At 41.0% G+C, this 18,221-nt stretch overlaps 1 protein-coding gene across 2 annotated transcripts in view; it reads right to left on the bottom strand.

Moving 5' to 3' along the window:
* Positions 1–1,903: 1,903 nt before the first annotated feature.
* Positions 1,904–18,221, bottom strand: part of ndp (norrin cystine knot growth factor NDP) — a 20,582-nt gene continuing 4,264 nt past the window's right edge. For both annotated transcript variants that reach the window (XM_071484304.1, XM_071484301.1), the window contains exons 2-3: positions 8,405–8,846; positions 1,904–4,513 (exon numbers count right to left, since the gene is read on the bottom strand). In XM_071484304.1, coding sequence (XP_071340405.1) covers positions 4,289–4,513; positions 8,405–8,611 — 432 coding nt within the window. In that variant the 5' untranslated portion in view covers positions 8,612–8,846 and the 3' untranslated portion in view covers positions 1,904–4,288. The remainder of the gene's footprint in view (positions 4,514–8,404; positions 8,847–18,221) is intronic.

Genomic DNA, 18,221 nt, shown 5'->3' with positions numbered 1-18,221 from the left:
GTGAACGGGGGTAACGAGTGAATAAGTGGTATAAAATAAATATTTCCCTGTGGTCGCTGAGGTCCATAGAAACACTTTCCAGTAGATCCGTTTGCTCCTTAGCATTGTCAGCAAAACACACATCATGACCTACATTTTCCAAAAACCTGAGACCGGTACATAAACACACATAAACTTCAAACCCAGTTGATGTGAACTCACATTCCTTCTTTCCTCTTGCATCAAAATACAGTTAGATTTTGGTTTCCCTGTTTATTTATTTATGTGTTTGTTAATTTTTCATTTGTTCTACATGTTTATATTTCTATGTTTAATATATTGGCAACCCTTTGAACAATTTAGCAGTTATAAATTGTATGAATAATAAAGGTCCCATTTTTAACACTTTTCCAGTCTTTTTAGTTTAATATTCAAGAAGATATATTTGTTGTTTTTAGCACCCACACCATCTCAATGTAATTTTAAATCTCTCTCAAGCTTCTTTCTGTAGCTCTAGTAACAACAGGTCATTGAGGCTCTGAGCCTCTCTTCTGATTGGCTAACTGTTTTCTGAGTGATCTAATAAAAATATAGCAGATTTCAGGTAAACAGTCAACACTGCAAGGTTGGATGGTGGGTCCAGGTGGGCGGGGCTTGGAGCATGGCCGAGAACAGTGACTGTTTTGTTGTGACATCACAAAGTTCCAGAAGTCCTGACGGCTGGTTTTAAGGCTCAGTTTCTGAATACAGGCTGTGTGCATTTCTCTGTGGACTGAGGCTTTGATACTTTCACAGTATTAATATAGAACCTAGACCTGCTTTATGATCAGAAACACATGGACATCTACCTTTATACAATAAGGGAGCTTTAATGAATGATTTATAAGACACTATAATTTCATTGTAAGCAGATAAAACAAACAATCAGATGTAATAAAACAAAATGTGTGTAGGACATTATAATTGTTGACAAATAAAAATTTTGCTTCAAACTGATTTACAGCATGAATTGCTCTCTTTGTTTTTCATGCTGAGTTGCAGTTTGATGGATGGTAACACAAAGAGTGAATTTAAAATGAGTGTATGTTGGAAGTTTATTAACTTCAGACCAACTTTGGTAGATATTTTTACACGAATCAAGGACTGAAATTACACTGAAATAGCTTTGGAGAGGGCTCTTTATGAGCAGGAGGGATGATTACAGCAAGGAAAAACACACTGATTATTGTTTTAAGTCAGATTTCAGAAACAGTGGAGCTATAATTTAAGTGTTTAAGAATTCCAGCACAGCAGTCATCATTGTGTTCATATTTTGGTGATGTGCTGAGAACTTGGAGAATAGTTATTTTGTCGAGCCTTCAGCTCATGGCCGTTGTCCATGTCTCACGTCTGGCATTTTAATGGAATGCTAAACACACAGATGTGAGTTTCTCTGCTTCAATAAAGAGGCACCTCCAGTGCAGTGCAGTCCAATAAAATGCCTCTTTTCTATGATTTTTATGAAACGCTTGGATGGTTGTGATTAGGATCACAGGATGAATGGCTGTGTGTGATGTCTGCTGATGGGAAGGGCTATAAAAAGACCACATGTGCCTGCCTCACACCTGGAAACAGACTAAGATGACAAAATGTATTTGATGATAGTATTTGCTTCTTTAATTGGAAAGTCTGGAACTTACCTCCTTCGTTTGTCTCTGCTACAGGACAGAGCGCAGTCGGCATCAGCTTGACAGCCCATTATCTTGCCCCCCTGCCATTCTGTCACACTGGTTCCCCAAATGATTATAATCCCTGCTTCATGTCACAAAATGCCTCCTCCCCACTAGTGTGTGTGTGTGTGTGTGTGTGTGTGTGTGTGTGTGTATTGATAAAGGAGAGACGCAGTGAGAGGAGACAGCAGAGAAAGGCAGATTAATCTCCAGAGTCGAGGGGGAAAACGATTTTATTAGGCTCACGTGTGAAGCAGCCGGCAGCACTGTCAGTTGTAGTCGGGATTGAACCGTCCACAGAGCAGAACAGCATGTTGTGCTGTTTCACAGGGGAGGGTAACGTTTCAGCTCTGAACACAACAAAGATGACTGTTCAGGGTGCATGTGTGAAAAGCATAAAGAGTCTGCAGTGTCAGTGGTAGAGCTCTGTACTTCTGGCTGTCACACATTCATTTACATCTGAAAAGATTTTTAAAGGGACACTTCATTGATCCAGGTTTTATTCTCCGTCGTAGTCGAGGCACAGGGTGAGCACTGTCCCTGGAGATGATGGGATTCAGTGTCGTGCCCTTGGAGATGTCAGGGTCAGTCACTGACATGAGTCTCTCTGACCTCTCAACCAACCGCAAACTTGCAATTTCTTTCATATTTCTCCATTTTCATTTCGCTTACATTCAGCTTTGTTGCACTAAAGTCTGGAAACTAAGAGGTTGGTTATAAGACGGCCATGATTTCACATTGGAGCAACCTTCATATCTACATTTTTGGCTGCTATAACAAGCTAAAACTCTATGGAAGCAAAGAAGTGCCAAAATAGTTTGTTTTTTTTTAAATAGTAGCTGCTTAACTGTGGGAGTCCACCACTCCTGTGCATGATTTAAACTGATTTCACAAAACAATGTATTTATCTTGTATTATTGATTTTAACCTGATCCCACTGATATCGCTGTCACTGCTAACTGTTCACTCTCCCACAGCTAGTTAAAGTTCCTGCTGTTATAAACCTGAATTTATATGGTTTGATTTACCTTCTGTGAAATTTCCAGTAACATCTCACTTTTTCTGTTGGATTGCGTGACTGACAGTTTGTGACCTGATCTATTCACTCATACTTGATTGATTATCTTCGGTAGCCTGGATGTTCAGGTTTGAATTTTGGATGTAAACAATGTAGTTTAAAGCAACCATTATTGTATAATTGATTATTTATAATTCATTTATTGCTATGTGCACAATTTGAAATAACCTTATGCAATTTTGAAATAAGATAATTTAAACCACATGAAGTCAGGCAGATGGGTTTCAAATTAAAATTCAGTGGGATTTAAATTTAAGATTATGTATTAAGAGGGTTTAATTAAAAAAACCAGATTATCAGTTGCTTATAAAATTTGAATTATGATTGAGGTTCTTTGCTTCCATAAAGTTTTTTTTAGTTTTAATGAGTTAGAACAATGGGACTGAGGTCTTCACTTATCAGTTCTGATATACCGACCAAAAACTCTGATGAACAATGGTGTTTGAGCCTGGTACACACACAGAATGAGTTACAGGTGAGTTTTAAGCTCTTTTTTCATTATTGCGGACTATGAGGATAAAGTACGCAGGCTTACAGATGTACTCATGTTTTGACCAGAACGTTTCCTCCAAGTTGAAACACTGAACATGTCATTAATAACTATACACGGCAGGCAGAAGCGGCAGTTTCATGATAGTAGCTACAGTTTCAATAATGCTGACAGGAACATCACAAAGGCTCAAACAGAATAGTTTACACTTAAAATGAACACTGATAGCCTCAACAGTCGATTGACAGTCCACACCACCACCACACAGAGGCTGGCCAAACCTGTATCTTTTCATCTCTCTCTCACGCTGTCTGCCACTACATGTTTATAGTTCACATGATGAGCTCTCCTCTCAGCGCTGCTCACGTTTTACACAGCCAGATGAAAGTCTGTGGGGAGTGTGTAAAACATTATTGGGCGAATAATCACGGCGCAGGTGCCCCTCTGGAGATCCACCACATGTGTGGGCTCATGTGGACCTGCGTGTTCTTGTCGAGCCTTGGCCTTTTCCATGCCGCTTTTTTAACGAGGCGTGTTGTCTTGTTGTCATATGCATGGTGGAGTTTTTATAGAGCTGGAAGACGGCTGTTTGTAATGAGCTCTCATACTACGGTTCGCAAGCCTGTATGTTATGAATTACGGCCTGTGATGAGTGCAGTGTGTCTCCGCAGTGAGGAGGGTCTCCAACAGGGCCCATGGGAGCAGCAGTTTGTGGTGTCTGGCCTTGTGTGCTGGAGAAATATGCTTCTTATGATTTGTACTGATTGAATGCACATAATAGAGGGTATAGTGTGTTCTATCTGAGTCCTGAGAGCTGCAGGTCAATGTAAAGGCCAGTGTGAGGGTGGTACGATTGCTCCAAACTGTCACTGCCAAGATAACAACAAGCATCTGGAGATGCTGTCCGCTGGGGCAATTATCTGATCCAATAATCAACCAAAACTGTCTGGATAGCTTTAGATTAAGGGCTGAGGCCAGGAAAAATGCTGGGTCTTGAGAGTCTTGATGGTTTGGGAGGATGCTGCTCCCCACTCAGCTGCATTCCTCACAGTTGCAGGCGAGGATGTATCTGTAAGTGGCCGTGATGCGAGTCCCGCCAGCGCAGCGCAGCCTCACTGCCTTCAGCTTCGAGGTGTGCGGCCGGCAGCAGGAGCAGGTGCTCTTGAAAGGTTGCTTGAGCACCGAGCTGAAGGAGATGAGGGGGTCAGAGCGGGTGGTGTGGCTGCAGTGGCCCTCGCAGCGCGCCAGCAGCACCATCTGGAACATAGAGTAAAGAAGGCACAGATAAATCAGTCACGCAGGTTGCTCATGACCTTCAGGCTCTGTCAGGGATGAGAAAAGGGGTCTCTGGGTACAATGAGGCAGTGTTTGAGTCTGGTCTGAAAGCACACTGTCTGTTTGGGCTCAGAGTGTCTCCTACATCTCCCAGCCTTGGCCTTGTACCTGCAAACTGAGAGATAGCAACAAGACCAGTCACACATTCCTCCACCTGCTGCAGCTCAGAGCTCAGGGTCACACACTGCCGTATGCACGAGGTTTACACGTGAATTTTTTTCATCCACAGTGATCTACTGTTTTGTGTCCTGTGCAAACATGTCTCACAAACACACACACACACACACACACACACACACACACACACACACACACACACACACACACACACACACGAACACACACACACACACGAAACGCTGGCCTTATTAGTGTTGTGACTGTCCGACTGGCATTCCTCTGTGGGTCACTACATTCCTGTCACCTCCCTAAACAGACTCCTGTGTCATGTCTTTCTGTCAGCTGCTGTGTGTCGCCACCCATGTACCCACTTTGACAAAAGCCTGTCTGGGGCCATGACAGGGTAACACACACATAAATACAACCCACACAGTCATCAGGAGTGTTGTCGCCACTTTAAGACCATTTGTCTTTGTACTAGCCGAGGAACAGGCTGTCAAACGGCAACAATTCCTCCTCCGTGACGCCCCTCTCCTTCTCCACTTCCCTCCTGGCACCTTTTCTGTTCCTCCTTTCATTCATGAGCAGCTAAATAAAAAAAAGTAGATACAGTGGAGGCTCATTCATCTCTACATGTATTTACTAAGCAAGTTCCAGAGAAGAACTCGCAAGTGGCATCTTGGGGAAACACTGTAGCACAGTGACATCAGGAGGAGGAGTGAGAGGTGTTATTTCCAGGAAACATGTTTCTTTTTGCACAGACAATGTGAAGACAATTTATCAGTTACATGGGGCCCCAGGGCAAAAATTTGTGGTGGGCCTCCACTGACCCCCAGTCTACCATGATCTGTTGAGACCAGTCCTGCTGTGCTGAAACAATACTTAAAGGTCACATATTTTACACTTTCCCTGTATTTTGTTTTGAAGTGTTGATCTCCATAAGAAGATATATTTGTGGTTTTAAGGATCAAAAACCATCTCAGTGTAGTTTTACATCTCCTCTCTCAGGCTTCTCTCTGGAGCTCTAGTAACAACAGGTCAGTCAGCCAATCAGAAGAGAGGCTCTGAGCTTCTCTTCTGATTGGCTGACTCAGTTTCTGAATACAGGCTGTGTGCATTTCTCTGTGGACTGAGGCTTTGATACTTTCACAGTATTAATATAGAACCTAGATCTGCTTTATTATCAAAAAAACAAACCTGCCTTTATACAATATGGGCGCTTTAATGAATGATTCACTCACTGTAATCTAACTGTAAGCAAATAAAAGTTTTTATAAATGTATTTGTTGACAACTATAACTCCCTTTAATATGCCTGTTTCTTAAAACTAGCTTTCATCCATCCATCCATTCATTTTCCATACCACTTATCCTTACAGGGTCATGGGGAGGTTGGAGCCAATCCCAGCTGACATTGGGCAAGGGCAGGGTACACCCTGGACAGGACGCAACTCTATCACAGGGCTCACATATAGAGACAAACAACCAGTCATGGTCACACACCTACAGGCAATTTAGAGTCACCCATTAACCTAATGTGCATGTCTTTGGACTGCGGGAGGAAGCCGGAGCAACCACGCAGGCAAACACACATACAAACACCACACAAAAAGGCCCCAGGTTCAAACCCAGGACCTTCTTGCTGTGAGGCAACAGTGCTAACCACTGCACCATAAAATATCCAAATATCCAAACCAGCAAAGAGCGATAAACCTGTGGCTTCTGGGACCCCTCAGGGCCTGGAGCTCCTGCTCACAGTACAAGGTTAGGAATCTAGCCTTGTAAGTTACTCAACTAACATAACATTAATCTGACAGTTTGAAAATCGATTAATTGTTTGAGCCATTTACCAAACTCAAATGCTAAAAATTCTTTGTTTCCAGCTTTTTTTAAGAAACAGGAAATTTAAAGATGCTGCTTTTACTGACTAAAAAAATGATGAATCAATAGTAAAAATAATCATAAGTTTGGTTCTTAATTATGAAATTTGCACAAAATTAGTAGTCTGACAAAAAAAAGGAAAGAGCCAAATCTGTGTGAGCTGAACAAACTCCAGCTGTTGATGAAGTAGGTTGACCTTGATAAAAAAAAACATTGTCAAAAAGAATTGTCAGAACTTAATCATTAGTGGCCCAAAAATCCCATAATGCAACTCAATAACATCTTTCATCAGACCCCTTCACCTTCTAAATTCCCATGTCTGTTAACACCACCCTCCAGAGTGTAATCGATTACGTCTCAAAGTTCAGCTAAGCTAAGACTGATGACATCCCCAGGGTTATTTTTGTCTCCCTTCACAACCATAGTCGACTCAGCTTTTTTTGTTTATACATTTTCAATTTACTTATGAAAAGAAATTTAATTTCTTTTAATGAGTTATTAGAGTTATTAGATACACCTACACTTAGTCCAGCAAACATCACATACGTAACACCATTACCTACACAGCTGTTCCTGGTCTCTCTCTCTCTCTCTTCTCTCCCCTCTCCTCCCCCTCCCCCTCTTTTTATCTTCTCCTAAACCCAACCGGTCGAGGCAGACGGCCGCCCACCCTGAGCCCAGTTCTGTTGGAGGTTTCTTCCTGTTAAAAGGGAGTTTTTCCTCCCCCCTGTCGCCAAGCACTTGCTCTTTGTGGGAACTGTTGGGTTTTTCTCTGTAACAAAGTAAGGTCTTGACCTTACCCTGTAAAGTGCCTTGAGATAATGTATATTATGATTTGGCGCTACACAAATAAAATTGAATTGAAATTGAATTGAATACATACACACACATAGACACACGCACACACGTGGACAGTGAGCTAGTTCTCGTGCAGGTAGATGCTGAGGTGTGGAACAGTTGCTCAGCTGGGATCCCCGTCATTTCTCTGTGTCCTGTAACAAAAGCCCAGCTCATGCTGAAAGTGTGTTCAGGCCTGCCTCGCCTGAGCTGAGCTGTGGTTTGGCCACCTGCTCTGTGCTGTCAGACTCAGAATATCACAAAAAGACTAAAGAACTGATCGCTTGTGCTAGGAGAACAACTGCACCGCAGCACAACAACAAAAGGAAAGTGAGAAACTGAAAGCCTCTTTCACATGTTTGGCAGGAGTCACTGGATCATTAGTCTCTGTACGGAAAGTGGCTCTCTCTAACTTGTCTGACACTTCAGACAGAGACAGAACGAGCACTATGCCTCCGAGTCATTAGGTAACTCTCTACTTATCTTGTTCTTTCTTCAGCCCATCTCTCTCCCTTCAGACCCTGGCAGCAGCAGCAGAGAGCAGGCTGACGGGGAGACGTCCGCTTCAGCCAAACCTGAGTCCCAGCTGAGGTGCAAAATATGTCTGCAGCGTGGCCCGTGTCCAGCACGGTGCGCACACACATATACACATACATGGTCCCTGAGAAACGACGCGTGACTCATCTAAATGACGAGGGGATAAGAGCAGTACTAGTAAAAGGAGAGAAATATGTGTGAGACTCTTCAGTTGGTGTTGGGGGATTTTTATTGGTCGGGACTTGGGGGGTAACTTTGAGGCTTGGTTTGGAATGAGCTGTTTCTTTGATATGCGTAATAAATTGATTAATTTATCAGGACTGGCTGTGTTACCTTAACAACTTGTTACCAAATATGAGTGGGTGACTGACTATAATAAGGCAGATTTACAAGAAGTGTGTGTGTGTGTGTGTGTCGTGTGGGTCTGTTTCTGCTTTACCTTGGAGTTGCACTTATAAATCGGGTGTGTGATGGTCTCCACAAAGTGGTGCCTCATGCATCGCTCTGGGTCAGACTCCCCCAGGTGTGGGTGTGCGTTGTCACTGGCTTTGTTGCTGCTGGCAGACTGGACCAGGCCCAGCAGGGGGCAGCACATCAGGACCAGCAGCAGGCCAGAAGGGGGGCCCACAGAAATGGAAGGTTTCATGATCGGGCCACCCTGAGGCTCGATCCAAACTTGTCACGTTGCCTGTTATTGTCAGGGTTTCCTTCTGTTTTTCACAGTCTCTCACCCAAGTTGTATTTGGAGGGAGCAGGAGTGTCTCTGTGTCTCTGTTTCTAGTACAGTGGAGGTTCAAGGTCAGCGAGCTGTGGGGGGAACAGTAGCAGGAGGGTTTCCTTGTCAGGCCGCTCCATCACCTGCTGTCTGGATCCATCACAGTCTAAAAGAAGAAGACAAGCAGGACTCATCAGTGGGAACATGAAGAGATACTCATGAAAAAAAACAATATTGTGTATGTAGACTTTATGTTTTGTCTGTTAGTCATTTGTGCATCTGAGGTAACAACTGTAAGTCCTGTAGAAAAGATATCACACTCCCCTTTAGTGGATGAAACTACCTCCACACAACTTCCCAGGGATATATTTTAGTGATTGACTGTTTGATGCGTGTGTGTGTGTGTGTGTGTGTGTGTGTGTGTGTGTGTGTGTGTGTGTGTGTGTGTGTTTGCGTGTGTGTGTGTCTCCAGACTTGGCTGTTCACTTTGTCTCCTTTATTCCATGGTTGCCCCTGTACACCCACACACTGCACACACATGTAGACACATAAGTCCTGGTGCTTTTATTACAGAGGAGAAACTTAAGCCATGCACAAACAGCCTGCAGCCAGGCTCTTTCCTCTCCCCAGGAATGACTTTTTCATTAAAACAAATCGCTCTCCCAACAAGCTCTCTCAAGACTACAAGCCCTCTGCCAGTCCCACAGAATATTTTTACATGCATTTATGTAGTTTTCTTTTTTTTATGTCCTTTTTCCAGCTTCATAGTTTTATTGTCCTCTTGACAATAGGGTTCGTGTTAAGAGGGAGCTTGGTGCTGGCCAAGGCAGGTTTTCTAACAGGCAATGTGTTGTGAATTAGGAAGAGGTGTGTATACATATAGGGTCATGGAGCGTAATGATGGAGGTTTAAGGTACACGATTTTTTTTTTAATTATTATGATTGTTAACCAGTGCGTGTATATCCAGAAGTTGATCTTGGGTAGTTCGCCTGCTGGATTGGTTTGCCAGCTACTCGTTACTCCATTGTGTAGTTTGTGCGCAAGCTGATTTATTTATATAGGAAACATCAGTAGTACTGTCCAATCAAAATAAATGTAAATGCAAATATGAGGTCTCTGTAGTATCACAGGAAGAAGCCTAAAAACACTAAAAATAAGCATAGCATAAAACACTACAAGTTACCTGCCAGTGCTTTGCAAAATGTTATTTTGTTCAGAAGTGCATACATGGAGAAATATGTTAGCATTAATGCAGTTTAGAATGAGTAGATTATGTTATCCTAGCTGACATGTTTTAGTCATGTATCTGATGATACTGGTACAATGTTTTGTAATTTGAGGTATTTGTGTTATCTCTCTGAAATGCAATATTGTCCCATATTGTGTAAAGGTACATGTCCAGTGTTGATTATAAAGCAGGTCTAGGTTCTATATTATTACTGTGAAAGTATCGAAGCCTCAGTCCACAGAGAAATGCACACAGCCTGTATTCAGAAACTGAGCCTTAAAACCAGCCGTCAGGACTTCTGGAACTTTGTGATGTCACAACAAAGTAGTTGCTGCTCTCAGCCACGCCCTAAGCCCTGCCCACCTGGATCCACCATCCAACCTTGCAGGATTTGGTGTTTGCCTGAAATCTGCTATATATTTATTAGATCACTCAGACAACAGTCAGCCAATCATTGGCTGACTGTTTTCTGAGAGTCTCTCTTCTGATTGGCTGACTGACCTGTTGTTACGAGTGCTCCAGAGAGAAGCCTGAGAGAGGAGATGTAAAACTACACTGAGATTGTTTTTGGTTCTTAAAACCATAAATATATCTTCTGATGGAGATCAACACATGAAATAAAACACAGGGAAAGTGTAAATTTTACATTTTTAGCATTATAAGTAAACTATTACTGTTAGCTGAGTAAATTTGAAAAATTATTTCTCGCATCTAAAATAACATAACAGCCTCTCCTCTTTGATGCTTGTGGTGACGATGTATCTCAAATAATAACTGTTTAATATGATCAGTTTCTTGTTTGATTAATGTGCTAACAAACATCAACATTTAGCAGGAAAAAATCAGCAGCAGGAGAAAAGTTATTTCTTTCTTACTTCATGACATTAAGACCAGTTCATTGGTTTGAGAGTAATATCAAGCTCTGATCCTGTCTTCTCAGTTTTAACAAAAAAAAAAGCACTTTATACAAAAAAGCGCTGTCTTTTTCGTATTTGGATTGCGGCTTTAAGTTGAAAAGGTTTTATCAGTATTTTTATGTTGCAACGTCTTATTTTCTCATTTTTAGTATGAAATGCAGTGATACAGTAATCATTTTTCTGTGTAAGGCCCCAATGAATGTATTAAAAGGGGCCACATACATGCTCAGGGCCCAGATTTTTGTGCTACATTGCTGGGTGGATGTGAAGCCAGTCGCCTTGTGCCCTGAGTTACTGTGGCAGAAACTGCACGCCTGAGCAGGAGTGAGTTAAAGGAGAAGATATTAACTAATTTATGCATTCCTGCAAAGCTCCCACTTAAGCATCCATTTCCTTAGCTGTTTGACTTAACTCCAGTTTTTCCTCATTTGAACTAAAATCACAGAATACATCAAGTTCACTTGAAACCATTATACACCCCCCTCCTCCATCCCTCCATTTTCAACCACACAACCCCCAAAATTCCACCCCCTGTATTTTTCTTTCTAAGGAGAATCATTTAACCTTAACATTCCTCTTGAGAGAAATAGAAGTATCATTTGGCCTGTTAAAATAAATACTCCCCGAGATGTTTCGTTGGCCTGTCGAACATGTGCTGCGTGGTTTACATAGCAGATGGCCTGGTCTTCTCTCGGAGCAGCCAGCACCCATCAGCACCTACAGGCCTGCCAGCCGTACCTGGCCAGGCATTACAACGACCACTGTTATCCCGATCTCTGCTGCTGGTATTACTATCAGCATCATTATTTGTTGGTCTTAGGTATTACTCATTTATGATAGAGCCTGAGTGTGGGCTATAGTGTCATTTACAGATTAAATCAATATGAGCTTTCTCATACAAAGCAAAATTAATGAGGACAAGTAGAGGAAGGGCTGGAAAACCCCGTGAGGGAGCGCTAAGCCTGCTGTTGGGCCCTTAAACCCTCACCTACCACCCTCTATGCATTGTGAATGTGAATAACACTACCTGGCTCCAGGTTTTCAACATTACAGTTTAATTTGTAGAACATGATTTTAGTTGGAGATATGCACCATATGAGCACATTATAAAGCTAAGTAATAAAACAACATTTTTACACAGGAACCCCCTACAAAACGGGGCCACAGGATTAGATTTGGGTAGATAATATTGGGGTATTTGTTAATATCCCAATATTATCGAGAAGCAATGATCATATTGAATATCTATAATATGTGATATTTTTAATAATATCAGGATTTTTTTGCAGTTTTACTGTTTTGCACACACCGTCCTGCTGCTATGTCTGACCTTCATTCCACTGCTTGGCTTACTGTACATGTACCTTGGCATGTGACAAATAAAACTTTGAACTTCTGTTTAGTGGCAGCACCGCTTATACCTGAAACATATTATAGTATAATTCTATATTATAAAAAAAAAAACCCTGAAACATAAAATGTAATAATAAAATTATGTATCATGAAAAAAACAAAAAAACAACAACACCCCACTCTCTCCTTTGTGGGGGCTATTTGGCTATTGCCCAAGCCAACACAGGATCACCTCTTACTGCAAGACCCATCTTAAAGCTCCCGGGATAATTTATTTGACTAACAATGGACCGATTGTCTATGTCTAAAATAAACGGATATTCATAGTCATAAAACTAGATAATTAGGGGACTTTGTAGTTCCTCTTGGCTCTACAGAGACTTTCAGCTTCTTTCAAAACGGTGATGATATGTCAGTGTTGTGTTCACATCTTTTTTTCTGCTGCCCCCAAGAGGCCAAAGAAATTATATTGTAGATTAATGCTGCAAATTCCTAATCAAATCCTTTACTACTACTTATCTACTAATCAAAGTACCAAAACCAGTTTACATGCAGTGAACATGTGAGTTTTGGGGCATTGGAATAGCTACCGACTTTGCCTGCTTGGAAATCCTGGCTTCAGAAACAGACAATATATTGTGTTGAGTGATCGTATTGTCTCCTAAACCCAGTAAAGGGATTTATAAAGTGAAAACAAGTTACATCAATTTAGATCAAACATGACACTGCTACTATATGGCCACAAAAAAATTCCAGAATTTCCTTGTAAGTCATAATTAGATGATAAAAGGAAAACTGAGCTTATGGGAGTAATCTGCCTCGTAAATACCAGGACCAATTAAATAAACCTTATTTTACCCCAACTGCTGTGGGTCTGCAGCCAGCTCTGTGTTCTCTGATTAACCACTAGCTGAACTACACAGACATTCCCACCTTATAAGCTTTTTATGTGCAGCGAGGAGATGATTGTCTATTGATTGTCATCTGCCTGTTATGCAGCCAGCTGAGGACAGCCCCGCGGTAACTGCATTGCTATGCAAACAGGGACATCCCTCATTACAAGGGAACTACACATCATAATTAGTGTCTCTTTTGGCGACTCATGCTTAAGCGTTGAAAACTGGTGGTTCAATATGTAGCTACGAATGGCAGCTGCCTCAGATAATGGAGCTTTTAGGATAATATATGGAGATAGTATCTGAATGACCTAGTTCATTATTGCATTGTGAGCGTGCAAACTGAGTGCTTATCCGTGTGTGTGAGATGCCTGCCTGCTTCCCTGCCTGTCTGTACTGTAGGTTGAAGCATACCTAAACAAGATCAGGCGGTCTGGAAGCAGCATAGGGGCCATCGTGGCCTCCTCTCCTCCAGCTCACCCTCACCTGCCCTGGACTTAGATTTATAGTGCCCTGGGTGTTCACAAACAGCAGCTGGATCCTCCTGTCTACTCCATCCCCCCCATCTCGTCCCAGTATAATGACCGACAAACCCCAAACCGTTACGGTCCGTATCTTTCCTGGATCTATTGTTTGGACTCAACCCCATCGTCCACTCAAACCAAGCTATAATTACAAAAACAAACCCCCATTGTGCTCAACTTTAAACTGCGCCATTCTTCTTTTATTGGTATCCTTCTGAAACAGTCTAACCTCCTGCTTTATCCCCAAGAAAGAACAAGCATTTGTACCACTGTAGTGCTGAGGTGTCAAATCAAAACTCCCAATGTCACCTTGGGTCCTTTCTGTTTTTATTACAAAAAAGCAACTCTGTTGGTGCGGCCCGGTAGTTGAGTGGTTAGGTTGTGTACCATGTGAGCGCAAGACGCTCTCAGCAGGCAGTCACCGGTTCGACTCCCGATCAGTCCGACTCTTTCCTGCATGTTATTCCCCTCTCTCTCTACCCCCTTTCCTGTCAGTCTCCACTGATCTATCATAAAGGCACAAAAAGCCCAAGAAAATAATTAAAAAAAAAAAAAAAAAAAAAAAGCAGCACTGTTGGCAGCAGAGATTCACAGAATACAAAAAAGTTGTTCATTCTGAATTACCCATGAAAATTCTGCTCAATTAAAGTAAACTGCTTCACTCAATGATTATTGTAGAAAAACCTACAAGGCCAGGCTCCATCATGTAAACCTCCCCCAAGAAAGTCAAATTTTCCATTTGGCACAGTGAGGGATTTTTTGGAAGGCAAAGCCACCTTATCTCTGTTAAAACGCATTCAGATACATATGAGTTTGAGGAATAGTATGCAGTCTGGGACAAGGAGCCGAGTGAGGTTATGTTCAAGGTTTTATGTGCATCAAGCCTGAGTTCGGGATCTCAGTCCTGTCATCCTAAAGCCTCCATCCTGACATCAGTGACAGCAATCCATGTTCAGGGCTCAGTGGAATGGGGAAACTGTGCATGTGGTGAGAAGGCAGAAAACAGAGGCCACACTGTTCCTGCTTCAAGTGGGTAAAGAGATATTTAGTTCTGACAAGAAAGGAGGGGAGAGTGGGTTCTGTTCTGCCCAGGGAAACAGGGAGATGTCCAGAATTAGCTATCACAACCTTGCCAAGTTTGAAGAGCGTCCAAAACAAGTAGTCCGGAGTAGTGGCTTCATTATTGTAGGGGAGGGGGTGAAAGTTCTACCGTGATTTTTGTGCAAACAGCCCATAAATAACCATGACCCCAGGCCAATAGAGCAACTAAAACATAACTAAAAATGATTTTAAGGCTGATGGCGGATTTACCACTTCAAGTTTTTAAAGAATGAGTCCTTGATTTCAGACAGAGGCAAACCAAAGCAGCTTCTCATATCTAGGTGATGACTATCGACTCCACCCACTGAAATGACAACTGACACCCCAGCTGACTTATTAATGTTTCCAGCTGACTTGCGTTAAAACAAGAATCTTGTAAAAGAGCTAAAGCTGCTTGTCCAAGGCAAAAGGTCAACATTCTCACTATGTAGAAGACAATACACTAAATCCATTGCTCCAAACTCAAGTAGGCAGTACACATCGGATGTGCAAAACTGACAGACAAAGTAGTTGCATTAGTCAAGATGAGCCAGACTGAGGGGCAGATGTGATAAAACAGTATAAAGATGCTGGTGTGTAGGAGTCTACAGAGAAACAACAGGCATGGGTGTTTTAACATACATCATATAATGTTGACTACCCTGTCTTGAGAAGCAAACCGCTTGCTAACCTATAGAAAATTAATATGATGACAAACAAAGCTTCGCCATGCACTTTTAAATGTTTACTAATGTTTCTAGGGCAAACCATAGATTGTATATAAAAAGGGGGCAAACAAAGCCAAGGTTAGCTCAATTTGGAAAAGGCTAACATTCAAGCAACCAAAAACAGTTTGCGTCACAAACATATGCAGAGGTGCAGCTTGTGAAAAGGCAAGACAGGCCATTGGGGGGGCCCTGAGGGCTGACAAACTTTACCCCACAGCAATGTCTCAAAATGCATCCCTAAATCCCTTAAACAACCAATGAACGATTTGCAATGATATCTCAGTAATCCTCCATAAAGGAGCCCCATTTAAAATAAAAACAACCGTAATCTGTGATTGGTCATGAGGTACACCCATTCACAGCTCATTCACGTCTTTGTCTTGCTGATGATAGGTTGACTGAACATGTTACTACTCTGTCCCGCCAGTCCAGAGAGCTACACGAGAGCTCCTTCACTCCTTCTACTGCTGTTATGAAAAAAGTAGCTAAAGGGTTTTAAAAGTCATCAAATCTATCAAGAAAATCTCTAAATTGCCAACACCGCTCAGTTAGAAACCTCCTGTATGTGTTGTGTCCCTTTATGTGTTGATGAGCACTGGCCTTATTAAGTTAGTTTAGTTATTTATTTAGGTTTTTTTGCTCTTTATATTTGGAAAATTTGGTTTTTTATGTACTTTATATTATTATTTGGAAAATTCTACAAAGGAGAACATTTGTAATAATAATAAAAAACTTTAGATTGGGTGCATTTTTGTTGGTATCAGATTATTTATTACATAATTGTGATGAACGCAAATTGCAGATGACCTCTGCCAATTTTTGCTAAAGGCCTCACCAAACTATAGAATCACCACTGATTGCTCACCGCTGTTTCTGGGGCAAACCATAGATTGCATTGAAAAAGGGGCAAAGTTAACTTAATTTGGAAAAAGCTAACACCCAGTAGTTCAGCTAAACAACAATATTTCAAGCAACCGAAAACAGTTTGCATCACAAATGTGGTCAAGCAAGGTCCTGCATCTCTATGTTCAACAGAGTAATCCACCCTATTTGGCTACATAGCTACATCAGTCAGTAGAGTCTGTCCATTGGCTAAGAGACAAATCATAATTTTAATAATTTGGTGCGACAACCTGGAAATCTAAAGCATTCCTCTTTCCTCTTTAACTAACCATGCGGAATTCGCGGTACTCAAAAATTAATTAGAAAGCCAAAGAAGGAGGCCCACAGACTGATGAAATTAAATAGCATGTATTATATGTAACTACACACACATTAAGTGTAGAGACCTATCTCTAGATCTGCGTTTACTGCTTATTAAAAGAAATATCATATGTCACAGAGCAAATCACATTTTGTAAATTCCACTTCATTTCTGTAGATGTAGCTTTAGCAGCATTGCCAAGAGGCAGATCATTTAAGAAGGGCCCAGTATCAGCAAAAAAAGAAAAAGATCCAGTCCAGGTTAAGAATATCTTGGGGGAGCCAAAACCACATAACCACAACACAATCCCTCCTTACATACTACAATCCCTCTGGTTCTAGGCTTTAGGACTTTAGGAGTTATGAGATGGTGATTCCAAGCTTACAGATGAAGATACTGTGATGTCTCCATTAAAGGCTACAGTTGGAAAGATGCCTCCCAGGTGCATACACATTCTCAAACACACACAAACACACACACACACACACACACACACAGACAGACTGACCTACCACTGACATACAATGGTGGAATGATCATTTATTCAACCACTGTAGTTATTTACAGTTTTGTTTTCCCAACAATTCAGAGGAATATATTATATTTTTACTCATATTTTTACTCAAGTACTTAGATCATTTTAATTTATGCAACAACATTCAGTTTTGTTTGGGTCCTCAAATGTAAGGATTTGGTTGTAAATTAAATGTCTTACTATACACAAATGTAATGTATGTTCCATATATGAAAATATGTACTTATAAAATAAAAACTTTAATAATAAAATTATATGTGCAACCTATTGGAAATAGGAGCTATTTCATAAATTGACATATATGTCTAGCCCATACAAATATGTGTTTATGTATGTATGCTTATATTGTAGACATTTATAACCTAAATATATATCCATCCCAAAGCCTGTTCATATATGGACTTTTGGACCCTACTCTTAGGTCTGAGACCACTTTCCCAGAATGGGAAGAAAGACATTTAAAATTATTGAGAAATTAATGAGGAAAAACATATATAAGTTTTAATACACTTGCATATATAAATGAAAAGTATTAATAAAATATATTAATATATTAATTAATTAATTAATATGCCATTTTTAATATATGTTTAAAAAATTTACTGTGTTATAAACTGTGGTATATCATCATGTATCCACAGGATGTAAAAATGTGATAATATATTACCTATAGGTAACATATAAGGCAACATCATAGTTGATATATGTCATATATTACATTTCTGTATGGGTTTAGGATTTGCACTGTTGGTCGGACTGCTTTGGGCTCTGGACAGTTGTGATGAACATTTTTCATAATTTTCTGGCAATTTATGAGCCAAAAATAACACAGATTAATCAATAATAAAAATGATTGTTAGCTCTCTCCTTCATAATGAAATACACTGACACAAAGCTCCAAAGGATTTGTGTTGCCAATAAAGTCACACTGAGACGTTTGTTCAGGAGGGAAAAGTGAAACAATGACATTATCTCAGAATCTGTTGTGGAAAGTGTCACCGAGGAGCCTCCCAACTGTTCTAACCATATGTTGTGTAGGACAGAGTTTCTCAGTCCACATTACCACATTTTGTTC

This window comes from Trachinotus anak, unplaced genomic scaffold, assembly GCF_046630095.1.
Source record: "Trachinotus anak isolate AG129_WGS33_773 ecotype Australia unplaced genomic scaffold, CSIRO_AGI_Tana_v1 ptg000001l, whole genome shotgun sequence".
Lineage (NCBI taxonomy): Eukaryota > Metazoa > Chordata > Actinopteri > Carangiformes > Carangidae > Trachinotus > Trachinotus anak.
This window is presented reverse-complemented; position numbering and strand designations above follow the sequence as displayed.